Source organism: Heloderma suspectum, chromosome 2 (assembly GCF_057233095.1).
Source record: "Heloderma suspectum isolate Gila_16-S chromosome 2, 16-S_ref, whole genome shotgun sequence".
In the NCBI taxonomy this organism is placed as follows: Eukaryota; Metazoa; Chordata; class Lepidosauria; order Squamata; family Helodermatidae; genus Heloderma; species Heloderma suspectum.
Genome location: NC_139459.1, coordinates 391,837,401 through 391,865,324, shown reverse-complemented (window position 1 = coordinate 391,865,324; position 27,924 = coordinate 391,837,401). Strand labels below are relative to the sequence as shown.

Here is a 27,924-nt window from a genome sequence, read left to right as displayed (position 1 = left end):
TGTTAACTATGACCTCACCAATACTAGTATCTCCTCCAAACCTTTGCCAAATATTCTTCCACAGACTCACTTCTGTGGAGCAGATGCCCTAGTTTGTTTTGAACATGATATGCTCCTTTGTATTCAGATCAGGCCTCAGTACAATGATGTAGCACTTGGGAAGAAAGATACAGCCCAACAACCCAGCACTGGAGGCCAAGATCGAGAAGACCTGCACGGCCACCATGTATTTCCCCTTGGTGCTCAGGTAGGAGGGCACAAAGGACAGCCAAACACTGCAGAAGACCAGCATGCTGAAAGTGATCAGCTTGGCTTCATTGAAGGCCCCAGGCAGCTTCCTGGCGAAGAAAGCCACTGTGAAGCAGATGGCAGCCAGGAAGCCCATGTAGCCAAGGGCAGAATAAAAGAAGGCGACAGATCCTTCGTTGCATTGCAGGATGATCCATCCAGCCTGCGAGTGCATGTCAGAGTCAGGGAATGGGGCAGAGCTCCCCAGCCAGATGGTGCAGATGGCAACTTGGACACTAGAACAAGAACTTACAGTGGAGGTTGCAAGACTCTTCCCCAGCCATCTCTTCACTTGATTCCCTGGTTTTGTGGCCAGGAAAGCCAACACCACAGTGATGGTTTTGGCCAACACTGAAGAAACGGCAACTGAGAAGATGATGCTGAAGGCCGTTTGTCGGAGAAGGCAAGTCACTTTCCTTGGCCGCCCCATGAACAGGAAGGAGGACAAGAAGGAAAGCATGATGAAGAGGAGGAGAATGTAGGAGAGGTCTCGATTGTTGGCCTTGATTATTGGAGTTCCTTGGTATATAATGAAAATTCCTAATACGAAGCCTGTGGAGAGGGACAAGAATAGAGCAAAGGAAGTCAGGACAATCCCCAAAGGTTCTTCATAGGAGAGGAAGGTCACATCCTTGGGGACACATTGATCTCGGTTCTTATTTGGATGCTGATCTTCTGGACACTTGGTGCAATGGTCTGCATCTGAGAAGAAGGAGAGTGACTTCAGGATTCACAGCAACTCTAGTTTGATGAATTTGAAATCTGTGGCCTCATCACCAAAGGAAGACCTTAGTAGCAGAGCCAGGAAAGCTGGATCTCTGGGACATTACAGAGCCTTTGTCAGTCAGAGAAGAACAGAGAAGAGTGAGCTAGATGGACTGATGGGTTGATAAGGAATAAAGACAACTTCCTACCTTGTTTAAATATGGAGAAGTGAGTGTGTTGATACCAACGTTGTTCAGGGTAAGGGGGTTTCTGTGTGGTTAACCTGTTTTTATCTTCATAATATTCTTGTAAGCCATGTTAAACTACGTGGTAGAGGATCGGCTTGTTATGTATGTATTTACTCAAATTATGTTGCTCCTTTCCACAACAAAGTGGTGCTCGTGGGACTCCTAGTTAAGTTTCAAATCCGGAGAAGGAAAATTTCATAAAGCCTTCCACTTTTTTTTTACTACAGTTTTACTAAAGGGGTTTGAGGGAACAGAAGACTGAATCAAGGTTGGGCAGGGGAGTGCTCTGATCACCAGAAAGCAGGGGACGTACCATTTTCACATCCTTTTTCTGCCAGGGACCCCCGGCTTGCCTGCCACGGAATGGCAGCAGAGTACAGATGATTCCTTGTGTGTAATGGAGAAAGGCCCACCATGTCTGTACATACTGCCCTGACTCAGTCATGGAAAAAGCAGAGCAGTTGGGGGGGGGGGGATGATTTATACAAGGAAAAGTGTAAACTAAGCATCCCCCCTGCCTTGCACCCCAGAGATTGACTCCCATTCTCATTTTTGTTTCACTCACTTATGGGATGAATGGTGGGGATTAAAAATGCTGAAGGGGACAGAGTTCAAAAAAGTCTTTGCCATTTGTTCCAAAGATGTATGAATATTTAATGTAGAAATTAAATGCTTTTGACCGTGCACATCCGAAGAATTATTGTAGAAGAAGAGCCACTAATAACACATAAAATAAGCATTCTGTGAAATCGATCAAGGCATCATTAAAACCATGCTGTGTACTGGAATGGCTGGGTGAATAAACCACAGCACTGTGAGCTATTTTAGCCGGAGCAGCAGTGAATGGCCCATGACCACAAGCCCCGTCTCTGAGCAGGGATTTGAACTCAGGTCTCTCCAGTCCACGTCCAACCCTCCCGTTGCGTCATCAGTCTGTCTAATTCCAAGGAATTGCCATGATATTTTCAACTAGGAGCAACAGTCATTTAAGAAGCCTTCTTCTCTTACCTACTCATGGAATGTTTTGCTCAAGGGGTTTAAAAGAGAAGAAGATGGACTCAAAATAGGGTTGTGGAGACGATTGGGTGTATTCCTCTGATGTCACCCACCTTCCAGAATGGAGATTGTTCCATCTGCGCATGGAGCGCAAGCATAGCAGCATGGTGGCTCTCCTTCCTGGACCTCCTTGGCGTATCCAGGGAGACAGCTCTCAGTGCACCTGGAACGAGGCACGGTCTAGCAGCAAAGAGAAGGAGCATCAAGGAAACCGTGTTATGAATAGTTGTGCCTATGGAAATGAGTCATACAGTTTAGAGAGGACCCAACAGGCTCTCTAGTGCTAGTGACCCTAAGTGAAATAGAGAGGTGAACCCAGGTACTTGTTTCAGGGAAGCATTATTTACGCATCACAACATGGCATGGAGGCCAACGCTGAACCAGAATGATTTCATAATATCGATTGCTCCCCAGAACATATGGGGAGGATGGGCATCTCCTCACAAATCTCACCTTGACTCTGGCTCCAGAGTGTACTGCCCCCACTGGGCGTTGTGTTCCTCCTTATGGTCTCCCCCTTCTGCACTTAGAATCCATACCACCTCTCTTAACTCAATCCAATTCCACCCATACTGGGGCCATAATTCAGCAGTAGAGCACCTGATTTACATGCACAGGGTCCCAGGTTCAATCCCTGGCATCTCCAGAAAGGGATGTAATTTCTCCTGCCTGAAACCCTGTAGGGCCTCCTCCAGTCAGGGTCAACAATACTGTGTTAGATGAACCCATATTATTGGAGGCAGCTTCCTACATTGATGTTTGCATTCACTATGAATTGGGAGTTGTGTTTAACTGACTGGATACTTAGCCATGTAGCCTAACACATGTTTAGATGCCTGGAAAAAAAATCACAAAAATAGGACAGATATTATTACAGCTTAAGAGATGTCACAAGCCAATAATAGGACACAAATCCTTTCCCCTACCTCGTTAAAATGGCCGGGCCATGCAATGGCTTCCCAGTTAATGGTGAATTTCATGTCTGGAGATGCCTGTCTCTGCACACTCCCAATATTCACTCTAGCACGGGACTTATTGGGAAACATCACCCAATTCACAATATCAAAGTCAGCTGCCAGTTCCCCCGTCTCATCCAGATACAGTCCGCTCATGGAAGCATTAGAAAACTGGATTTCTCTTAAGAAAGTGTGAAGCTGGAATGACAGAGAAAACAGCCCAGATATAGATGTCATGAAAATATAGTCATTATCTTAGGCCTCATCACTTTGAGCTGTAATGTTCCATGGTCAGTGCACATCCCATCTGGGCTCAGAGTGCCATTTTTTGGGTGTTCGCAGTCACAAACAGGGATGTCAGAATAATCCTCAATTGATTCAGATGAGATTGGATTCAACAGTTGATGCACTTTTTCCAAGCTGCACAGATTCCAGGGACTTGCAGACCGTTTTTTTTTTTACTGGGGGGGGGGCAAAATTATGGTAAAAAAAAAAGGGTTCCATCAATGAACAGATGGCAGACTTTCTCTATGGCTGGGGGCCTAATTCAGATGCTCAAGCAGAAGCCAGGAGTGAGCGCCAGGAGACTTTTCATAAGATGGAGGATGGGATACTCAGGAAACACACCAGGAAGGTAGCCATATAACTACGGGGAGGGGATGGTCACCCAAATATAAATTGTTGTTTTTGTTGTTCAGTCGTGTCCGACTCTTCGTGACGCCATGGACCACAGCACGCAGGCCTTCCTGTCCTGCGCTCTCCCCTGGAGCGTGCTCAAGTTCATATTCATTGCATCGGTAATGCCATCTAGCCAACTCATTCTCTGCTGTCCCCTTCTCCTTTTGCCTTCAGTCTTTCCCAGCATCAGGGTCTTTTCCAGAGGGTTTTCTCTTCGCATTAGGTGGCCAAAATATTTGAGCTTCAGCTTCAGTATCTGTCCTTCCAATGAGCACTCACGGTTGTTTTCCTTTAGGATGGACTGATTTGACCTCCTTTCAGTCCAGGGGACTCGTAAGAGTCTTCTCCAGCACCACAGTTCGAAAGCATCAATTCTTCGGGGCTCAGCCTTCCTTATAGTCCAGCTCTCACAGCATATGTTAGTACTGGGAAAACCATAGTTTTGATTAGACGGATCTCTGTCGGCAAGGTGATGTCTCTGCTTCTTACTATGCAGTCTAGGTTTGCCATAGCTTTCCTCCCAAGGAGCAAGCATTGTTTAATTTCATCGCTACAGTCACCATCTGTGGTGATCTTGGAGCCCAAAAAAATAGAATCTGTCACGGCTTCCATTTCTTCCCCTTCTATATGCCAGGAAGTGATGGGGCCAGATGCCATTTTCTTCGTTTTTTGACTGTTGATTTTCAAACCAGCTTTTGCACTCTCCTCTTTCACCCTCAACAAGAGGCTCTTTGGATCCTCTTCGCTTTCTGCCATTAGGGTGGTATCGTCTGCATATCGGAGGTTGTTGATCATTCTCCCAGCAGTCTTAATTCCGACCTGTGATTCATCCAACCCGGCGTTTCTCATGATGTACTCTGCATATAAGTTAAATAAGCAGGGTGACAATATGCAGCCTTGTCGTACTCCTTTCCCAGTTTGGAACCACTCGGTTGTTCCATGTCTGGTTCTTACTGTTGCTTCTTGACCCTCGTACAGGTTTCTCAGGAGACAGGTAAGGTGGTCTGGTACTCCCATCACTTTAAGAATTTGCCACAGTTTGTTGTGATGCACACAATCAAAGGCTTTAGCGTAGTCAATGAAGCAGAAATAGACGTTTTTCTGGAATTCTCTTGCTTTCTCCATGATCTGGCGAAAGTTGACGATTTGACCTCTAGTTCCTCCGGCTCTTCGAAACCCAGCTTGTACTTCCGGTAGTTCTTGGTTCGCATACTGCTGAAGCCTAGCTTGTAGGATTTTGAGCATCACCTTGCTGGCATGTGAAATGAGCGCAATTGTGTGGTAGTTTGAACAATCTTTGGCACTGCCCTTCTTTTGAATTGGAATGTAAAATGACCTTTTCCAGTCTTGCAGCCACTTTTGATTGTTCCAAATTTGTTTGCATATTAAGTGCAGCACTTTAACATAGGGATGTACAAAAGGGACTTACCTTTTCGCAGCTTGGCTTCGCGGTGGGGGGGAGGCGCTTCGCTTCTCCCCGCGAAGATCACGCGATGGGGGGGAAGCGTCCCACCTCGCCCAGCCAAAATGCAGGCCGTGGGGGAGGCGCCCCGCCTCGCCCGGCCGAAATTCAGGCCCGGGAGAAGCGCCCCGTCTCCCCGGCCACGAAACAAAAAGTAAAAAAAAAAAGACCCCGTGATAGGCTACGTAACAATTTATGTAGCCTATCCGGCTAGATTTCCAAAGTCAGCCATGATAGGCTACGTAAATCGTCACGTAGCCTATCACTGGTGACTTTGGGGGGGAAAAAAAAGCGCGTATTCCTTGTTTTGGCATATCTAGTCTACGTAAAGATTTTCGTAGACTACGGCGAAAATAAGGGCAACGCAAATAGTGTTCCCTTATTTTTACCATAGTCTACGTAAATCTTTACCTAGACTAGACGTGCCAAAATAAGGAACGCAAATGGCGGCGCCCCATGGGCACCGCCATTTGCATATGTGTTTCCCCCCCCCCAAAGTCACCCGTGATAGGCTATGTGACGATTTACGTAGCCTATCATGGCTGGCTTTGGAAATCTAGCCGTGATAGGCTACATAAATCGTTACATAGCCAATCACGGGGTCTTTATTTTTTTTTTACTTTTTTATTTTGTAATGGCGGCGGGGGCAGCCGGTGGGGAGACCGGCCACCGCCCCCACCCGCGACGAATCCCCGCTGAACCGCCGCCGGGACCCGCCGCCGAGAGTGACATTCGGCGAAGCTAAGTCCCGTCCTGGCGGGGGGGGCGGGGGGCCTACGGAGAATTTCCCCAACACTTTCGGGGGGCCAAATGCTTCGGCGCTCGGTCTCCCGAAGATTCGGGGAGAATTCTCGGCCATCCCTACTTTAACAGCATCATCTTTTAGGATTTTAAATAGCTCAGCTGGAATATTGTCATCTCCACTAGCTTTGTTGTTAGTAATGCTTCCTAAGGCCCACTTGACTTCACTCTCGAGGATGTCCAGCTCAAGTTCAGTGACCGCACTATCATGGCTATCAGGGACATTCAGATCTTTCCTGTATAGTTCTTCTGTGTATTCTTTCCACCTCTTCTTAATCTCATCTGCTTCTGTAAGGTCCCTGCCTTCTTTGTCCTTTATCATGCCCGTCTTTGCACAAAATGCAAAGATCTTGAGGTCTCCGACTTTCTTGAAAAGATCTCTAGTCTTTCCCATTCTGTTGTTTTCCTCAGTTTCTTTGCATTGTTCATTTAAGAAGGCCTTCTTGTCTCTCCTTGCTATTCTCTGGAACTCTGCATTCAGTTGGATATATCCTCCCCTTTCTCCCTTGCTTTTCGCTTCCCTTCTTTCCTCAGCTACTTGTAAAGCCTCATCAGACAGCCACTTGACTTTCTTGCATTTCTTTTTCTTTGGGAGGGATTGAGTTGCTGCCCTCTGAACAGTGTTACAGACCCCCGTCCATAGTTCCTCAGGCACTCTGTCTATCAGGTCTAATCCCTGAAATTTATTCCTCACCTCCACTGTATATTCATCAGGGATATGATTGAGGTCATACCTGAATGGTTTAGTGGTTTTCCCTACATTCTTCAATTTAAGCCAAAATTTTGCAAGAAGCAGCTCATGATCTGAGCCACAGTCAGCTCCAGGTCTTGTTTTGACTGACTGTATAGAGCTTCTCCATCTTTGGCTGCAAAGGACATAATCCATCTGATTTCGATATTGACCATCTGGTGATGTCCATGTGTAGAGTCGTCTCTTGTGCTGTTGGAAAAGAGTGTTTGCTATGATCAACGTGTTCTCTTGGCAAAACTCTATTAGCATTTGTCCTGCTTCATTTTGTACACCATGGCCATGCCTGCCAGTTATCCCGGTGATTTCTTGACTTCCTCCTTTAGCATTCCAATCCCCTATGATGAAGAGGACATCTTTTCTTGGTGTTAGTTCTGGAAGGTGTTGTAGGTCTTCATAGAACCGATCAAGCTGAGCTTCTTCGGCATCAGTGGTTGGGGCATAGACTTGAATTACTGTGATGTTGAATGTTTGCCTTGGATTCGTACTGAGATCATTCTATCATTTTTAAGATTGGAGCCCAGTACTGCTTTTCCCACCCTTTTGTTGACTATGAGTGCTACTCCATTTCTTCTAAGGGATTCTTGCCCACAGTAGTAGATATGATGGTCACCTGAATTAAATTCGCCTATGCCTGTCCATTTGAGTTCGCTGATTCCCAAGATGTCAATGTTCAGTCTTGCCATCTCATGTTTGACCACCTCCAGCTTACCTTGATTCACTGACGTGACATTCCAGGTTCCTAGACAATATTGTTCTTTACAGCATCAGATTTTCTTTTCACCACCAGACACATCCACAGCTGAGTGTCCTTTCGGCTTTGGCCCAGCCGCTTCACTCTTTCTGGCGCTACTTGGAAATTCCCTCTGCTCTTCCCCAGTTGTATATCGGACACCTTCCAACCTGAGGGGTTCATCTTCCGGCGTCATTTCTTTTAGCCTTGTGAGACGTTCCATGGGGTTTTCTTGGCAAGAATACTGGAGTGGGTTGCCATTTCCTTCTGCAGTGGACCACATTTTGTCAGAACTCTCTGCCATGACCTGTCAGTCTTGGGTGGCCCTGCACGGCATAGCTTATGGCTTCACTGAGTCACGCAAGCCCCTTTGCCACAACAAGGCAGTGATCCATGAAGGGGAAATATAAATAGCATTGGTGAAAAAAGTCATATACCCTCTGGGATGCCACAGCTCAGGAGGTCAAAGAATGATCACCAAAGTTTAATTTCTGAATCCACCCTTGCAGGTAGCAGAGGAACTAGAGTGCAGTGCCTCCCCCTCCAGGGTGGACGGCCCAGAAGGGTACGAGGGTTGATGGTATCAAAAGCAGATGTGGGATCCAGTAGAATCAATGGCATGTCTTTCCCCATGTTTCTTTGGATGATGGTCATCCTTCATGAGACCAAGACTGAATCAGTCACAAAACGAGAGAGGAAATCCGAATGGAATGGGTCTAAAGCATCAGGAGCTGCAACTGGGCTGCTCCCACCCTCTTGAGCCCATTAGCCAAAAAGGGGGTAATAGGACTGGCAGTAGTTATCCAAACCTAGGGCTGTGAACAGACCCCCCCCCTTCCCTTTGGATGCCACTTCAGACCTTCAAAATCCAAGTCATTCTTACATGATATTTTCCCTTGGCCTTTCATTGGGAAATAGAAATGACCATCATGTGTTCAGTGTTCATGACAAACACATGAATCTGGGAACCTAGCATCCCCCGTGGACCGAATTCCACCTGCCAAATTTCAAACATTTTGGCCAAGTAGTTTTTGTGCGAAGTTCAGGTGAAATTTGATTTTTTTAACAAAAACTCCCAAAGCAAAGAGCTATAACTTTTCCCTGGTTGCACAGAGGTACATGAAATGTGGGAAACTGTCAGCTGCCCTGGAGAGATTCCCCTCATCCCCACCTGCCAAATCTGACACTGGTTGGCTGAGTAGTTGTTTGTTTTTTGCTAGGGAGAGCATGTGCTGTTCTCAGAAACTCATACCAAACTCAGAAGGGCTAATAATCAGGGAAGTGAGGTGCTGAAGCAGTGCAGGTCACTATCCCTACTCTCTGCTGTACATTTCTTTGAAGTGCAATAGCCCTCCCCCCCTTCCCATTAAGCTTCACAATGGATGAGCCCAGGCTCTCTTTGGCTGAGTGTGGCATCCACAACTCATGTACCATGGAAGAGCAGTTCTTGTGTTAATGTGCTTTTTTTTTTTTTTTAGGACACACAAAAGGAATATTTTTGTTCAAGTAAAAAAAAAAAATTAGCCACACCTAGGGATGGGTGGATTCCCTACTTGCCGGTCCTCTGGGGAATCCGCCCTTGGGGGGAGGCAAACCGTCCCCCCCCCGGAATCCTCTCCAGCCAGCTCCACTCCACAGCAATCCCATGGAGCTGCTGGCCAGCTCTGGAGCACCAGCAATATGGCCTCCATTGCTGTATCGCTGGCTGAGGCTGACTAACTCCGGACACAAATGACATCCACTATGCCATTTGCTGCCGTAAAGCTCTTAGATTAAGCTCAGTGCAGCTGCAAATGGCTTCATTTAGCTTAATCTAAGAGCTTTACGGCTGCAAATGGTGTAGTGGATGCCATTTGCATCTGGAGTCAGTCAGCCTCAGCGAGCGACATGGTAATGGCGGCCGTATAGCTGGTGCTCCAGAGCCGGTGGCAAGGAGGATCCAGCCAGGGAGGATTTCTCAGGGAGGCGTAGGTAAGTATCTGTTCCTCCACGGACTCTAGAGGCTGGATTCAAAAGAGTCTGGCCTCACTGGGGTCCATAGAGGAATTCTCTGCCATCCCTAGCCACACCACACCTTCCAAATTTCAGACAGTTTTTAATTTTAAAAAAATGATGTAAGTGAACATAAGGAAGTGAGAGTGTAGCAAAGTGCACATCATTATCCGGTTCATATTTATATATGCAGTTGGTGGCCGGCTCCGTCTCAGCTCCTATCTGTGTGGAACGGTGCTCTCCGGACACAAATGGCGTCAGCTACTCCATTTGCGTCCTCGTTTCTTCTCACGAAAGGCTACGCATTTCAATTTACATAGATACTTATGTAGCCTATCGCGTGAAAAACCAGGGATGCAAATGGCATCCACTACACCGTTTGCATCGCTGTTTTTTCACGCAATAGGCTATGTAAGTTTCTATGAAAATAGAGATGTGTAGCTAGGGATGTTCGAAAATTCCACCATGGATCTCGGGGAGGCCGAATGCCAGCGCATTCGGCCCCCCAAAATCGGTGGCAGAACGGTCTGCACCCCCCGGGACGAGACTTACCTTGGGCGGATCTTCCTGGCGGCGGCGGCGGCTCCGGCGGCGGCTCCGGTGGTGGTTCAGCGGCGGCAGCTGCAGCGGCTGGTCTTCCGAACGGCTGCCAATGCCACCATTTCCAGGGGTTTTTTTGTTTTTTTTTTTTAAGGGATAGGCTACATAAAGATTTACGTAGCCTATCACGGCTAGGTTTTAAACAAAAAAAGGTGATAGGCTACGTAAATATTTAAGTAGCCTATCACGGCTGACTTTTTTAAAAAAACACACACACGTGTACGCAAATGGCGGCGGCCATGGCCGCCGCTATTTGCATTCCTTATTTTGGCACATCTTACTCTATGTAAACATTTACGTAGACTAAGATGGCAAAAATAAGGGGAACGCAAATAGCGTAGCGTCTACGCTATTTGTGTTCCCTTACTTTCGTCGTCTTAGTCTACGTAAATGTTTATGTAGACTAAGACGTGCCAAAATAATGAACGCAAATGGCAGCGGCCATGGCCGCCGCTATTTGCATACGCGCGTTGCTGTTGTTTTTTTAAGTCAGCTGTGATAGGCTACGTAAACATTTACGTAGCCTATCACAGCTGACTGCAGGGACGCAAATGGCCACGACTACGGCCGCCGCCATTTGCGTCCCTGCTAGCCAGCGGTCGGATGTCCGGCTGCTGGCAGATCCAGCCGGCAGCTCCGCAGAATCCCTATAGAGCACAGCCAGACGGCCAGGATTCCGGGGGGGGGGAGGAACGCCTCCCCCTCAACTGTAAACATAATCCGCAAAAGGTAAGTGTCTTTCGTACATCCCTATGTGTAGCCTATTGCGAGGAAAAACGGAGACGCAAACGGTGTAGCCGACGCCATTTGCACCTGATCACTTACTTCCAGGTTCTGCACAGATGGTGGGATGGAATCAGCCCGGGGGGGGATATTCGGTCTGGGGAGGCACAGGTAAGCGCGTTCATTCTGCCGTGGACTTGGGGGGGGTGAATTAACTGGAATTCAGTCCTCATTGGAGTCTGCGGTGGATTCCACGGACATCCCTAGAAGCCTCCTCATTGGAGTGAGATATGCAGAGCTTGCAGGAGTTCCAGCACCCCCAGCCTTCTGCTTGCCCCTGCTGCCTGCCAGCTGGGACATGGGGAGCTCTTCCCCAAGCAAGACCAATTGGTGCTGCCTCCATAAGTGCAGGAGCAGGCTGCTGGTGCTGGTGTGCCCTGAATGTTTCCCCTGCTCAGAGACACCTTGCTATAGTGGCAGACAGCAGTGCTGGGATCCACTCCCACCTCAAAGTGGTCCCACACAATGCTTCCCTGACCTATCTGTGGAGACAGAGACTGCCTGCCTTGATTCTCGGGGGTCACCACATGAGCAGGGCAAACAATGGAAGAGGGGTCAGGTGCTGGAGTCTCTGCCTGCTGGTCATCCCCCCCCCACAACCTGGAGGATCTCCTTCCCTTGACCCTCCGCCATGTGGAGGACATCAGACGTCTCTGACGTAACATCCATCAGTGGTCTCCCCACTTCTACTACAGAAGGAGACGCTGCTCCATTGGCAAGAGTGGTACTGCTGCTGCCTGCACCAGCCTCCTCTGACAGTGACCTCCAGGCACTGCAACTGCCCTCCGCACTCGGCTGCCCTACTCCACCAAGAAGCACCATCTGGACTGGGGTAGAGCCACCCTCCTACCAGAGCTGCTGATCCCAGCGGCACCTCACCCACCTCTGCCCCTGCCAACGAGACCCTGAAGACGCATCATATTGGGCTCGCTTGCTTTGCAACACAGTGTAATATTAAATTATTTAAATAATAGGTGTTAATGTCTGTAGTGCTTTGCCCAATGTTTTTTGAAATATGGACTATGGAGTGGTTAGACACACACTGATTGCTTGTACACAACACAAGCACACATACAGAGAGAGAGAGAGAGAGAGAGAGACGGAGGGAGTGGGGGAGAGAGAGAAGTAAAAGAAAAGCAAACGCTGGAATACCTACAAGCGGGGGGGGGGACTACAGAAAAGAAAGGGGTTGATGATGATGATGATAGGGATGTACAAAAGTCACTTACCTGGTCTCGCAGCTTGCTTCGCGGAGGGGGGGAGGCGCTTCGCTTCTCCCCCGAAGTTCATGCCAGCAGGGGGAGGCTTCCCGCCTCGCCAGGCCGAAATTCAGGACGGGGAGAAGCGACCCGTCTCCCCAGCCGTGAACTTCAAAAGAAAAGTTCCGCGTTCCTTATTTGGTCCCTGTAGTCTACGTAAAGATTTACGTAGATTACGGTGAAAATAAGGGCAATGCTTTTTTTTTTTTTTTAAGTCACCCGTGATAGGCTACATGACGATTAACGTAGCCTATCACGGCTGACTTTGCAAATCTAGCCGTGATAGGCTACATTAATCGTTATGGAACCTATTACAGGGGCGTGTTTTTTTTTTTACTTTTCTTGTAATGGCGGCAGCGGCAGCCGGTCGAAAGACTGGCTGCCGCCCCTGGCCCTGACGAAGACCTGCCAAACTGCCGCCGGGACCCGCCACCGGGAGGGACATTCGTGAAAGGTAAGTCCCATCCCGGGCAGGGGGGCAGAGAATTTCTCCCCAAACAACCTTCGGAGGACCGAATGCGTTGGCACTCAGCCCCCTGAAGTTTCGGGGAGAAATTCTCCCCCATCCCTAGATGATGATGATGATGATGATTTTAAGGGAAAAGGGATAAACAATGGGAAGGAAAGGAATACAGGAATTGAGAAGGGTGTTGGTGGTGGGGAGCCAAGAACAGGGATAAGAGAGAGAGAGAGAGAGAGAGAGAGAGAGATGATTAGATAGAAAGATAGATGGATAGATAGATAGATAGATAGATGACAGATGATAGATAGATAGATAGATAGACAGACAGACAGACAGACAGATAGATACATGACAGACAGACAGACAGACAGACAGACGTGTATGTGTGTGTGTGTGTGTGTGTAAAATCTAGATAGAATGGAAGTAAGGGCAAACTAATGGTTGAGCATTGAGAAGGGTGGGGGAAGCGAAAGAAAGAGGCAAGGGAAGGAAATGTAAAGTCGTGTTTTGTTTTGAATTTAATGTTTTTTTAAATAAACAAGAAAAGAATGAAGGGTAAAACCTATTAGAATGGGGGGGTAAAGAACTAGGCACAGAAAGGAGGAAACTCAAACTCACGACTTTTTAAATGTTCTTTTTAAAGAATCTCAAAGAAAGTACAAACACACACACTCCATATAGATCCAGCCAGCTCTCTCTAACAACACGTTGTAAACCAAAACCGCCACCTAATCAGCGCTCTCCGACACAATGAAATGAACGCAGGCTGCTCTCTCCAATGTATGCTCTCCAGTATTGCCCCCCTCCACCAGTGTCACTGATTGGAGGCTGCTGGGTTTTGTTCAGCCCTAATTTCTCAACTAGAGTTGCCGTTCGCTAAGGCTCCCTCCATCCTCCCCCCTCCTCCTCTCCCCCTCCCTGATCTTTTGCAAGTTGATACATCGAGAGACAGGCTGTCTGGGCTTCAGAAGGCACCAGAACACCGACGAACCTCCAAGCGGCAACGAGGCACCGTGGCGACGACCGATTTGCTTTGGGTTGCCTCGGTGCTGTTCCGATCACTTTAGACATTAGCCAAGGCTAAACCTGGAACCCCAACTAGTGACATTGCTAAGGCCAATTTTTCTGAGTCAGAATATAACTGCACATGACTATTACAATTTTTAGTTAGTTGGAGTGCTCGAGGCTGCCATTGACGGATTTTTTCAGGCTACAGGGGAAGAATTGGCACCAGTTCAATTGGCGGCTGAGGCAACATGGGTGGTTATCAGACAAGTTGGCAGGAATGAATGACCAAGTGCGGGAATTACATGTCTAAAACCATCCATGAGGCAAAAGTATGTGGGCATCATTAAAAGATATGTTTTGAATTTTATTACAGTGGAAGGGGGCCAGGGATAGCTTTGTATTTTCTGGAAAAAATTTTGACAATTAAGCATTTGTGCACACGTAGCATTTGTTTCAGCAACGATGGGGGTGCGTAGAGTGAACTCTGTAGGGGGTAGGATCTTTGCAACCACGCCCCAATTAGCATTTTGGGAATAAGTTAAACTTACACCATAAACTCTTAACATGGTATCTTTTTGAATTTTCCCAGGATGTCTACAGACAGGTATTAAGCAAGAGCTAATAAGCCTGTTTGCAGGTATACCTCTTGGCAAACAAAAATGTTTTACTCTCGTGATGTTAGCCAGGTGAAGCCAGTAATTATCAGCAAATCACTGGGACAAACTTCTTTTTCTAGGGGCAGACCCCCCTTTTTGCACCTTATTAAGAAAACACAATGCAACACTACTAACACTACAACACGCATGTTTGATCTTCTTTGGGATCTGACCGTACGCTGGGCAGCTATTCACCTGGCAAGCTGCAGTAGGGTCTAGTCCCCTTCTTCAATTCTCCAGTTGCAGGTCTGACCGTACGCAGGGGGACAGTTTCCCGGTGTGTCCACAGTAAGGTCTAGCCTGAGTCTTCTTACTGCTTTTTCAGAATGATTTTTAAAGGATTTTTAGGATTTCTGTTTACAGTCTACTCTCCCCCTCTCGCTCTCTTGACTCGTGTCCAATGTATCTAGGGTTTAACTCTAGCTGCTTTCATAACTGTGGGGGTGGAAAGTATGACAGTTTTCAGTCTTCTCTATCTGGGAGTCAAAGGGTTATTTTTTCCTCTTTAACTCATACTTTAACTCTTGGTTGGAAAGGATGAACTTCTGTGATGGGAATTGGGGGCTTATTTTCTTAAGACAAAGCGGCGCTGGGCTTGAAGAACTTTGCTCAGTGTTTGGACTTCTTGTTGCTTGCTTTTGATGCTGCTCCAGTGTCAATTATGAAGTCAATGTCACTGCCCCTCACAGTCAATGTCACGGCCCCTCTCAAGCTGTCTCTCTCTTCGCCCATTCTGGCCCCTTTGGTTTTCTCCTTTGTGTATTTGATTTATTTTATTTGGGCATTCATGCCACTAATGTCCATCTTGTCCACACTGGGCACACTGGTTCTTTTTTTAAGAATCTTCTGCCTCTGCCGGGTCTTCTTTTTTTTCCTTTCGTCCACGTCTTTTTGGGCCTCTGGGTTGAGGGAGGTATACTGGCGATAGGCATTTGAAAGACGCTCCAAGTACGCTCTGGGGCCTCGGTGGCACCTTGCAGCACTTTAGACACTTTGGTCATATTAATTGACTTCTTTATACCTGCCTTTCATGGCTTCTAACAGCAGGGTTTGATACTGGGTGAGGCACTCTAGCCCCACGTGTTTTGGGATTCCAGCGGGGGGGGGGTTACTTACAAGGAGGCTTTATTGGGTAACTTACAGCACACAGGCGTACTTAATGGTTGGATCAGAAAGCTTCTCTGAACCACGAGCTATTGCGCTAAATGGGTTTTATACCATACATGTTACCCATAACACTAGCAAGCATTTTCAGCATAGGCTAGAAGTGTTTGGTTCTCAGGCACAGCTTCCTGTAAACAACTTCGCTTCCCAAAGTGCTTGATAACACTTTTTATTTATTAGTATGGGAAGACAAATTTTTTCTCTTTCTTTTGCTTTCTTTTTCTTTGCTGATCTGCCTGTATTGCAGATCATGTTTCAAACTTTTTATATAAAACTTTCTGCTCCATGCACCAGCCTTGTCTCTTTATTTGTCTTTTTCAAGTTAAACTTACTTAAACTTTTCTGCCTTACACTAGTCCCACTGACACACATTTGGGATAGGCCCCTCCTCTCCCTCTAGCTACATCTTCTTCATTTTAAAGAACTATTACATTATTGTGGCTACTTTACCCCAGGTAATAAGCTCCAGGCACAATCAGCTGCTTTTAATTTACCCTGGGGGCAACTATGGCCACGCTTCTTTTTTATAAATGTTTTTTCTTTGCCTTTTGCCTTTTCTTTTTCTCTTTTCTCTATCTGTCTTCTACTTTCTCTATTCCTTCTTTTCTACTTGCTTTTGTCTTTTCTCTTCGTTATCCATTGGGAACCACACTTAGTATCATTTGGAGTTGCAACTAACACTAATCTGCAAATATCACATATATTTTATGATATCTAAGAAATCATAAAATATACACAACAAACTTTTTCTGCAATTTAACACAATGAATGGAAAACACTTCTTTCATGGTAAGGCATGATGGAGCAGATCCAGCAATCATACTGGTCTTCTGGCTGAAAGCTCAGGGCTCATTAAAATCAAGGGACGGGCATACCCACACACGCAGAGTTCTAGGTCACCATTTTTGCATCGGCAACTCTATGCTGCATGAGTTCTGGCAGAAGGAAATCTAAAAGTCACAGATCAAACTCAGCCTGCTGTACACTGAGCTGACTACAAACATAGACACACGGTCCACAGCGATGAGAGTTCAAGTTTATCAAAAGCTTCATAGCACTGTCCATGGCAAGTCTTTGACAATTTAAAATTTTAGTTCATGTGCAGAGTGTCTCTAAAAAGCCTAGATGATGATGGAGGCAAACAGTGAAGGCTCTGGGCAATGAAGATGCGATGTTTCCAGCAAAGGCTCTCTACTTTTGCATGAGTTTAAAAAGGGAAAGTGTGGCCCTACACCCCTTCTGACAGACAAGGGCCTTTAACTTTTTAGCAAGGCTTCTGTTTAAACAGAGCGGCACAGCTCAGCTCTCTAGCCATGATGCTTTAACTTGGGCAACTCCTCTGTAAATTTTATTTTACTTCTGTCAGGTTCTCTCACAGACATTTTAAAAACTTACTCTTTTTTTTTTTTCTCTTCTAACCTGGTACACAAAAGCACTGAAACACTGAGTGCCGAAACTCAGGACGCTGGGGGGTGATGGGCATCGCTTTATACTTGCATTTTTCAGGCAGCCATTAATCTTCGGGGAGGCAGTGGGGTGATTTGCAGGACTTCAAAGGCAGGCTTCTCAGTTTGTTTGTATTTGTAAATCCCAAGCTCAAAACAGGACACGATGAGGTACAGGGCCACCAAATTCTTGCTTTGGCACGGGCAACAAATAACTCGGGTTAGCTTTCTTCGCTGGGGTCTCAAACAGGAAAACAGTCTTAATTTAAAGTTGTAACATCACTGACAGCGTCAGCCAGCCAGCTACACAGATCTCATTGTTTTTTAAGACAGTTGCTCCAATATCTTCTTTTCTTCTCAATCAGGTTGGGTCTCCCAGCTTACACAGTTTATTGCAGCTTTCAGGAGCATGGCAGTAGCATGATTTTGGCTTGGCCAGGAACATGCTGTCTGGTTTCTCGGTCTCTTTAGCACACACACTTAGGCAGTGTAACACTGGACACTCAAATCAGTGAGATTTCTTCATTGCAGGGAATCCCACGGCAAAAGCTTAATGGTTACGCTCTTCAGAAATCATATAGCTGATGGTCAGTAGCTACAGGCTCTATGCAATTCTAACACAGTTCAAAGCTAAACACAGTTACCTTGACAGAGATCTTCAACATGGTCTTTCCGCTTCATTCTGCTTTGGGACAGTCTTATGGCACACTTTTCACTCGAAGAGGGGTCTAGCCTGTGCTCTGGGGGCTGATTCTTCACCTTTATTTTCTATTTTGCCTTCATCTTCTGGGTCTTTATTTTCAGTTTCCATTTCTTAGGGATTTTATCTCAATTAGGCGAGGTGATGATGTTGCACAACTCAGAACGTTGTGGGCAATTTTCCTGCCCCCCCTCTCTCGGCGCGCTAGGCTAACAGCTACTTCTTCGGCCTTACACTCTCACGCTCCCACGCTTTGTTAAAAGCCAGACTGTCCTGCAACATTTTTCTAATTAACAGCCTCAGATCTTGTTTTTTTTCCTCTCAGCTCGACCTTGAGCTTTTTGCTGTTTTCTCTCTCTATTCTGAATCTTTTTTTAAAAAAAACCTTTTTCCTTCTTTGTTTGACATACATCTCAAGGGGGTGCAAGGTTTGCTTCCCCCACCACCCATAGCCTCCCTCCTAAATTGAAGACAGACACAATTAGGGAATGGGAATTGGTCAGTGAGTAAGGGGTCTCACTGGCCGACACAAGAGGATTTTTTACATCACGCACTTTGCTACTGGCCTGGGCACCCGGACGGTCAACGGTATGCTTCAGAAACCGCAGTAGCCACTCACACAATCATCAATCTCTCCACTACATCCATATGTCCCTGCCACCCACTTTTCCCACTTTTTACCAGAGCGGAAAACGGCTTCCCCAGCTTCCTCAGCTTCCTACTGAGTACTGGCGTGCTAGGTACTGGCGCCCACTCGGGGGTGTGATCAGGCCCCTCTTCTACCCGCAAGGAGTAGGTTCTTTTGTATACGTATACCACCAACACTGACCTTCTTCATAAGGCGGGGCCCTCTTTTTTTCTGCCCAGTGGCCTTTCTCCCTAAAGGCGGGGCCCTCTTTTTCCCATATACTTGCCTTTCTCCTGAAGGCTCCCAATGTGGGTTTCAACTCAATTGCAGCTGCGATATAGGCAGGGCTCAAGTTCCTTCCTCCGCTTCCCAAGGTTCTCTTGCTGCTCGCTGCCGTTTGGGCGATCCCGGTGCAGGCTTTCTCCCATTCACTCGACAAAAAGGTCGGTGGCGCCAAGAAAGGGAGGCATGCGCCGAGCTCGTCTTCCCGGTGCGGCGATCAAGAGCAGGCAACTGCCACCTGTCTGGCTCAGAGCCTGCCACATCCGAGTCACGGCACCATTTATGTTGCAGAACCCAGAGTCAGAGAGACCACGGAGTGAAGGAAAAAGAGATTCTTTATTTAACGCGCGGGCTTAAGGCTGGAATCGTTTCCAAAGAGCCAGAAGCCCCGATTTACATTAGCACATTGGTTTTATAGACATTGTGACATATATGAAATGGCTCCTCCTCTCCCTCCCGCATGGGGTTGCAATCCTCAACATTTTTCCTCCTAGCACCATTGTTTATAATACAAGAACTGGGTTATAGGGTAGCCATGATAAGGAGAGAACAGAAGAGAACAGCAGAGAACAAGATATACAATTGTATGACTTTTGACAAGATAAGGAATTCCTGTGTCTCGTCAGCTTACAACAATATATTCAAGGGAGAAAGAGCTCAGCAAGAACATGAAGCATGAGACTGCATGAGGCTACTTAGTCTGACCCCCGATATGGCTGCTACATTCCCCCCTTAAATGCATAATTTCATTACAATTATAGCATTTCTGATAACCATACAAAGCTTTTTGTGACATACATATTACTTAGCCTCTTGTTGGGCTATTAGAGCATAGAGGGCAGCAGTTTTACTAGCTGAGACATAAAACAGATTGGTTAAACAGCGCATAAGACAAGGAACGCAGAGACATAACAGTATCTCTATGAACAACACTGGTAGAATTAGGATGAACAATGCTTTCAAGCCAGCTAAGATCTGGAAGCCAAGGGGTTAACTAATTTAGCTAATTGTTTTGTCTTATTGTTTTGTTAGCTACTATATTGTGCAGCTTGTTGATCTGTTCATCTACAGCATTGCCATTATTAGTTAAGTTAAAACAACAGAGCTTTTGGTGTGTCTCACAACTTAAATGATGAAGAAGGAAGAGGTAATCTATACCAGCTCTGTTTTCTAGAACTGCACCTCTTAGATCACGCAACTCTTTATTTAACAATGACAATGCTCGTGAGGTGGCATTTATGCATTTGGCTAAGCTGCAAGCTAACCGGTTGATTTCCAGACCATCAGCCACGGCTAAACTTGGAACCTCAACTAGTGACATTGCTAAGGCCAATTTTTCTGAGTCAGAATATAACTGCACATGACTATTACAATTTTTAGTTAGTTGGAGTGCTCGAGGCTGCCATTGACGGATTTTTTCAGGCTACAGGGGAAGAATTGGCACCAGTTTAATTGGCGGCTGAGGCAACATGGGTGGTTATCAGACAAGTTGGCAGGAATGAATGACTAAGTGCGGGAACTACATGTCTAAAACCATCTATGAGGCAAAAGTATGTGGGCATCATTAAAAGATATGTTTTGAATTTTATTACAGTGGAAGGGGGCCAGGGATAGCTTTATATTTTTTGGAAAAATTTTTTGACAATTAAGCATTTGTGCACACGTAGCATTTGTTTCAGCAATGATGGGGGTGCGTAGAGTGAACTCTGTAGGGGGTAGGATCTTTGCAACCATGCCCCAATTAGCATTTTGGGAATAAGTTAAACTTACACCATAAACTTTTAACATGGTATCTTTTTGCATTTTCCCAGGATGTCTACAGACAGGTATTAGGCAAGAGCTAATAAGCCTGTTTGCAGGTATACCTCTTGGCAAACAAAAATGTTTTACTCTCGTGATGTTAGCCAGGTGAAGCCAGTAATTATCAGCAAATCACTGGGACAAACTTCTTTTTCCAGGGGCAGACCCCCCTTTTTGCACCTTATTAAGGAAACACAATGCAACACTACTAACACTACAACACGCATGTTTGATCTTCTTTGGGATCTGACCGTACGCTGGGCAGCTATTCACCTGGCAAGCTGCAGTAGGGTCTAGTCCCCTTCTTCAATTCTCCAGTTGCAGGTCTGACCGTACGCAGGGGGACAGTTTCCCGGTGTGTCCACAGTAAGGTCTAGCCTGAGTCTTCTTACTGCTTCTTCAGAATGATTTTTAAAGGATTTTCAGGATTTCTGTTTACAGTCTACTTTCCCCCTCTCGCTCTCTTGACTCGTGTCCAACGTATCCAGGGTTTAATTCTAGCTGCTTTCATAGCTGCGGGGGTGGAAAGTATGACAGTTCTGAGTTTTTTCCATCTGGGAGTCAAAGGGTTATTTTTCCCTCTTTAACTCATACTTTAACTCTTGGTTGGAAAGGATGAACTTCTGTGATGGGAATGGCTTATTTTTTTAAGACAAAGCGACGCTGGGCTTGAAGACCTTTGCTCAGTGTTTGGACTTCTTGTTTAAGGCTAACGTTTGCTTGCTCTTGATGCCACTCCAGTGTCAATTATGAAGTCAATGTCACTGCCCCTCACAGTCAATGTCACGGCCCTTCTCAAGCTGTCTCCCTCTTCGCCCATTCTGGCCTCTTTGGTTTTTTTCCTTTGTGTATTTGATTTATTTTATTTGGGCATTCATGCCACTAATGTCTATCTTGTCCACACTGGGCACACTGGTTCTTTTTTTAAGAATCTTCTGCCTCTGCCGGGTCTTCTTCTTTTTTTTTTTTCGTTTACGTCTTCTTGGGCCTCTGGGTCAAGGGGGGTGTACTGGCGATAGGCATTTGAAAGATGCTCCAAGTACGCTCTGGGGCCTCGGTGGCACCTTGCAGCACTTTAGACACTTTGGTCATATTAATTGACTTCTTTATACCTGCCTTTCATGGCTTCTAACAGCAGGGTTTGATACTGGGTGAGGCACTCTAGCCCAACTTGTGTTTTGGGATTCCAGCAGGGGGGGGTTACTTACAAGGAGACTTTATTGGGTAACTTACAGCACACAGGCGTACTTAATGGTTGGATCAGACAGCTTCTCTGAACCACGAGCTATTGCGCTAAATGGGTTTTATACCATACATGTTACTCATAACACTAGCAAGCATTTTCAGCATAGGCTAGAAGTGTTTGGTTCTCAGGCACAGCTTCCTGTCATTTGGAGTTGCAACTAACACTAATCTGCAAATATCACATATACTTTATGATATCTAAGAAATCATAAAATATATACAACAAACTTTTTCTGCAATTTAATACAATGAATGGAAAACACTTTTTGCATGGTAAGGCATGATGGAGCAGATCCAGCAATCATACTGCTCTTCTGGCTGAAAGCTCAGGGCTCATCAAAATCAAGGGACAGGCATACCCACACACACAAAGAGTTCTAGGTCACCATTTTTGTATCGGCAACTCTATGCTGCATGAGTTCTGGCAGAAGGAAATCTAAAAGTCACAGATCAAACTCAGCCTGCTGTACACTGAGCTGACTACAAACACAGACACATGGTCTACAGCGATGAGAGTTCAAGTTTATCAAAAGCTTCACAGCACTGTCTATGGCAAGTCTTTGACAATTTAAAATTTTAGTTCATGTGCAGAGTGTCTCTAAAAAGCCCAGACATTGATGGAAGCAAACAGAGACGGTTCTGGGCAATGAAGATGCGATGTTTCCAGCAAAGGCTCTCTACTTTTGCATCAGTTTAAAAAGGGAAAGTGTGGCCCTACACCCCTTCTGACAGACAAGGGCCTTTAACTTTTTAGCAAGGCCTCTGTCTAAACAGAGCGGCACAGCTCAGCTCTCTAGCCATGATGCTTTAACTTGGGCAACTCCTCTGTAAATTTTATTTTACTTCTGTCAGGTTCTCTCACAGACATTTTAAAAACTTACTCTTTTTTTTTTTTTCTTTTCTAACCTGGTACACGAAAGCACTGAAACACTGAGTGCCGAAACTCAGGACGCTGGGGGGTGATGGGCATCGCCTTATACTTGCATTTTTCAGGCAGCCATTAATCTTCGGGGAGGCGGTGGGGTGATTTGCAGGACTTCAAAGGCAAGCTTCTCAGTTTGTTTGTATTTGTAAATCCCAAGCTCAAAACAGGACACGATGAGGTACAGGGCCACCAAATTCTTGCTTTGGCACGGGCAACAAATAACTCGGGTTAGCTTTCTTCGCTGGGGTCTCAAACAGGAAAACAGTCTTAATTTAAAGTTGTAACATCACTGACAGCGTCAGCCAGCCAGCTACACAGATCTCATTGTTTTTTAAGACAGTTGCTCCAATATCTTCTTTTCTTCTCAATCAGGTTGGGTCTCCCAGCTTACACAGTTTATTGCAGCTTTCAGGAGCATGGCAGTAGCGTGATTTTGGCTTGGCCAGGAACATGCTGTCTGGTTTCTCGGTCTCTTTAGCACACACACTTAGGCAGTGTAACACTGGACACTCAAATCAGTGAGATTTCTTTATTGCAGGGAATCCCACGGCAAAAGCTTAATGGTTACGCTCTTCAGAAATCATATAGCTGATGGTCAGTAGCTACAGGCTCTATGCAATTTTAACACAGTTTAAAGCTAAACACGGTTACCTTGACAGAGATCTTCAACGTGGTCTTTCCGCTTCATTCTGCTTTGGGACAGTCTTATGGCACACTTTTCACTCGAAGAGGGGTCTAGCCTGTGCTCTGGGGGCTGATTCTTCACCTTTATTTTCTATTTTGCCTTTATCTTCTGGGTCTTCATTTTCAGTTTCTATTTCTTAGGGATTTCATCTCAATTAGGCGAGGTGATGATGTTGCACAACTCAGAACGTTGTGGGCAATTTTCCTGCCCCCCCTCTCTCGGCGCGCTAGGCTAACAGCTACGTCTTCGGCCTTACACTCTCACGCTCCCACGCTTTGTTAAAAGCCAGACTGTCCTGCAACATTTTTTTTAACAAACAGCCTCAGATCTTGTTTTTTTTCCTCTCAGCTCGACCTTGAGCTTTTTGCTGTTTTCTCTCTCTATTCTGAATCTTTTTTTAAAAAAACCTTTTTCCTTCTTTGTTTGACATACATCTCAAGGGGGTGCAAGGTTTGCTTCCCCCACCACCCATAGCCTCCCTCTTAAATTGAAGACAGACACAATTAGGGAATGGGAATTGGTCAGTGAGTAAGGGGTCTCGCTGGCCGACACAAGAGGATTTTTCACACCACGCACTTTGCTACTGGCCTGGGCACCCGGACGGTCAACGGTATGCGTCAGAAACCGCAGTAGCCACTCACACAATCATCAATCTCTCCACTACATCCATATGTCCCTGCCACCCACTTTTGCCACTTTCTACCAGAGCGGAAAACGGCTTCCCCAGCTTCCTCAGCTTCCTACTGAGTACTGGCGTGCTAGGTACTGGCGCCCACTCGGGGGTGTGATCAGGCCCCCCTTCTACCCGCAAGGAGTAGGTTCTTTTGTATACGTATACCACCAACACTGACCTTTTTCATAAGGCGGGGCCCTCTTTTTTTCTGCCCAGTGGCCTTTCTCCCTAAAGGCGGGGCCCTCTTTTTCCCATATACTTGCCTTTCTCCTGAAGGCTTCCAATGTGGGTTTTAACTCAATTGCAGCTGCGATATAGGCAGGGCTCAAGTTCCTTCCTCCGCTTCCCAAGGTTCTCTTGCTGCTCGCTGCCGTTTGGGTGATCCCGGTGCAGGCTTTCTCCCATTCACTCGACAAAAAGGTCGGTGGCGCCAAGAAAGGGAGGCATGCGCCGAGCTCGTCTTCCCGGTGCGGCGATCAAGAGCAGGCAACTGCCACCTGTCTGGCTCAGAGCCTGCCACATCCGAGTCACGGCACCATTTATGTTGCAGAACCCAGAGTCAGAGAGACCACGGAGTGAAGGAAAAAGAGATTCTTTATTTAACGCGCGGGCTTAAGGCTGGAATCGTTTCCAAAGAGCCAGAAGCCCCGATTTACATTAGCACATTGGTTTTATAGACATTGTGACACATATGAAACGGCTCCTCCTCCCCCTCCCGCGTGGGGTTGCAATCCTCAACATTTTTCCTCCTAGCACCATTGTTTATAATACAAGAACTGGGTTATAGGGTAGCCATGATAAGGAGAGAACAGAAGAGAACAGCAGAGAACAAGATATACAATTGTATGACTTTTGACAAGATAAGGAATTCCTGTGTCTCGTCAGCTTACAACAATATATTCAAGGGAGAAAGAGCTCAGCAAGAACATGAAGCATGAGACTGCATGAGGCTACTTAGTCTGACCCCCGATATGGCTGCTACATTTGCAAATATTTTTTTGCAAATATTTTTTGCAAAAATAAAAAAGGGGTTCTGGCTCTTTGGAAATTATCAGGACAGAATGGGGAAATTATCATGGGAAATTATAATGGGAAATTATCAGTAATTATCAGGGGCTGGCCCCCCTTTTTGCACCTTATTAAGGAGACACAATGCAACACTACTAACACTACAACACGCATGTTTGATCTTCTTTGGGATCTGACCGTACGCTGGGCAGCTATTCACCTGGCAAGCTGCAGTAGGGTCTAGTCCCCTTCTTCAATTCTCCAGTTGCAGGTCTGACCGTACGCAGGGGGACAGTTTCCCGGTGTGTCCACAGTAAGGTCTAGCCTGAGTCTTCTTACTGCTTTTTCAGAATGATTTTTAAAGGATTTTCAGGATTTCTGTTTACAGTCTACTCTCCCCCTCTCGCTCTCTTGACTCGTGTCCAATGTATCCAGGGTTTAACTCTAGCTGCTTTCATAGCTGCGGGGGTGGAAAGTATGACAGTTCTGAGTTCTTTCCATCTGGGAGTCAAAGGGTTATTTTTTCCTCTTTAACTCATACTTTAACTCTTGGTTGGAAAGGATGAGCTTCTGTGATGGGAATGGCTTATTTTTTTAAGACAAAGCGGCGCTGGGCTTGAAGAACTTTGCTCAGTGTTTGGACTTCTTGTTTAAGGCTAACGTTTGCTTGCTTTTGATGCTGCTCCAGTGTCAATTATGAAGTCAATGTCACGGCCCCTCACAGTCAATGTCACGGCCCTTCTCAAGCTGTCTCCCTCTTCGCCCATTCTGGCCTCTTTGGTTTTTTCCTTTGTGTATTTGATTTATTTTATTTGGGCATTCATGCCACTAATGTCCATCTTGTCCACACTGGGCACACTGGTTCTTTTTTTAAGAATCTTCTGCCTCTGCCGGGTCTTCTTCTTTTTTTTTTTTCGTTTACGTCTTCTTGGGCCTCTGGGTCAAGGGGGGTGTACTGGCGATAGGCATTTGAAAGATGCTCCAAGTACGCTCTGGGGCCTCGGTGGCACCTTGCAGCACTTTAGACACTTTGGTCATATTAATTGACTTCTTTATACCTGCCTTTCATGGCTTCTAACAGCAGGGTTTGATACTGGGTGAGGCGCTCTAGCCCAACTTGTGTTTTGGGATTCCAACAGGGGGGGGTTACTTACAAGGAGACTTTATTGGGTAACTTACAGCACACAGGCGTACTTAATTTTTGGATCAGACAGCTTCTCTGAACCACGAGCTATTGCACTAAATGGGTTTTTATACTATACATGTTACCCATAACACTAGCAAGCATTTTCAGCATAGGCTAGAAGTGTTTGGTTCTCAGGCACAGCTTCCTGTAAACAACTTCGCTTCCCAAAGTGCTTGATAACACTTTTTATTTATTAGTATGGGAAGACAAATTTTTTCTTTCTTTTGCTTTCTTTTTCTTTGCTGATCTGCCTGTATTGCAGATCATGTTTCAAACTTTTTATATAAAACTTTCTGCTCCATGCACCAGCCTTGTCTCTTTATTTGTCTTTTTCAAGTTAAACTTACTTAAACTTTTCTGCCTTACACTAGTCCCACTGACACACATTTGGGATAGGCTCTTCTTCTCCTTCTAGTTACATTTTCTTCATTTTAAAGAACTATTACATTATTGTGGCTACTTTACCCCAGGTAATAAGCTCCAGGCACAATCAGCTGCTTTTAATTTACCCTGGGGGCAACTATGGCCACGCTTCTTTTTTATAAATGTTTTTTCTTTGCCTTTTGCCTTTTCTTTTTCTCTTCTCTATCTGTCTTCTACTTTCTCTATTCTTTCTTTTCTACTTGCTTTTGTCTTTTCTCTTCGTTATCCATTGGGAACCACACTTAGTATCATTTGGAGTTGCAACTAACACTAATCTGCAAATATCACATATATTTTATGATATTAAAGAATATCATAAAAATACATAGATGTATTTGACATACATCTCAAGTATGTCGGCACATGCCGAGTCACGGCAACTACATTGGTAGTTGCATTACTACTGGGAAAAGCACAATAAAAAAAGGTGTTTTTTTAAAGATTCAGAATAGAAAGAGAAAACAGCAAAAAGCTCAAGGTCGAGCTGAGAGGAAAAAAAACAAGATCTGAGGCTGTTAATTAGAAAAATGTTGCAGGACAGTCTGGCTTTTAACAAAGCGTGGGAGCGTGAGAGTGTAAGGCCAAAGAAGTAGCTGTTAGCCTACTGCGCCGAGAGAGGGGGGGCAGGAAAATTGCCCACAACGTTCTGAGTTGTGCAACATCATCACCTCGCCTAATTGAGATGAAATCCCTAAGAAATGGAAACTGAAAATGAAGACCCAGAAGATGAAGGCAAAATAGAAAATAAAGGTGAAGAATCAGCCCCCAGGGCACAGGCTAGACCCCTCTTCGAGTGAAAAGTGTGCCATAAGACTGTCCCAAAGCAGAATGAAGCGGAAAGACCACGTTGAAGATCTCTGTCAAGGTAACCGTGTTTAGCTTTGAACTGTGTTAAAATTGCATAGAGCCTGTAGCTACTGACCATCAGCTATATGATTTCTGAAGAGCGTAACCATTAAGCTTTTGCCGTGGGATTCCCTGCAATGAAGAAATCTCACTGATTTGAGTATCCAGTGTTACACTGCCTAAGTGTGTGTGCTAAAGAGACCAAGAAACCAGACAGCATGTTCCTGGCCAAGCCAAAATCACGCTACTGCCATGCTCCTGAAAGCTGCAATAAACTGTGTAAGCTGGGAGACCCAACCTGATTGAGAAGAAAAGAAGATATTGGAGCAACTGTCTTGAAAAACAATGAGATCTGTGTAGCTGGCTGGCTGACGCTGTCAGTGATGTTACAACTTTAAATTAAGACTGTTTTCCTGTTTGAGACCCCAGCGAAGAAAGCTAACCCGAGTTATTTGTTGCCCGTGCCAAAGCAAGAATT

The 27,924-nt window shown here is 45.8% G+C and overlaps 1 protein-coding gene across 1 annotated transcript in view; it reads right to left on the bottom strand.

Moving 5' to 3' along the window:
- Nucleotides 1-27,924, bottom strand: part of LOC146356446 (vomeronasal type-2 receptor 26-like) — a 69,158-nt gene that overhangs the window by 34,290 nt on the left and 6,944 nt on the right. The window contains exons 2-3 of the mRNA XM_084841115.1: nucleotides 17,690-26,671; nucleotides 2,351-3,451 (exon numbers count right to left, since the gene is read on the bottom strand). Coding sequence (XP_084697241.1) covers nucleotides 2,351-2,403 — 53 coding nt within the window. The 5' untranslated portion in view covers nucleotides 2,404-3,451; nucleotides 17,690-26,671. The remainder of the gene's footprint in view (nucleotides 1-2,350; nucleotides 3,452-17,689; nucleotides 26,672-27,924) is intronic.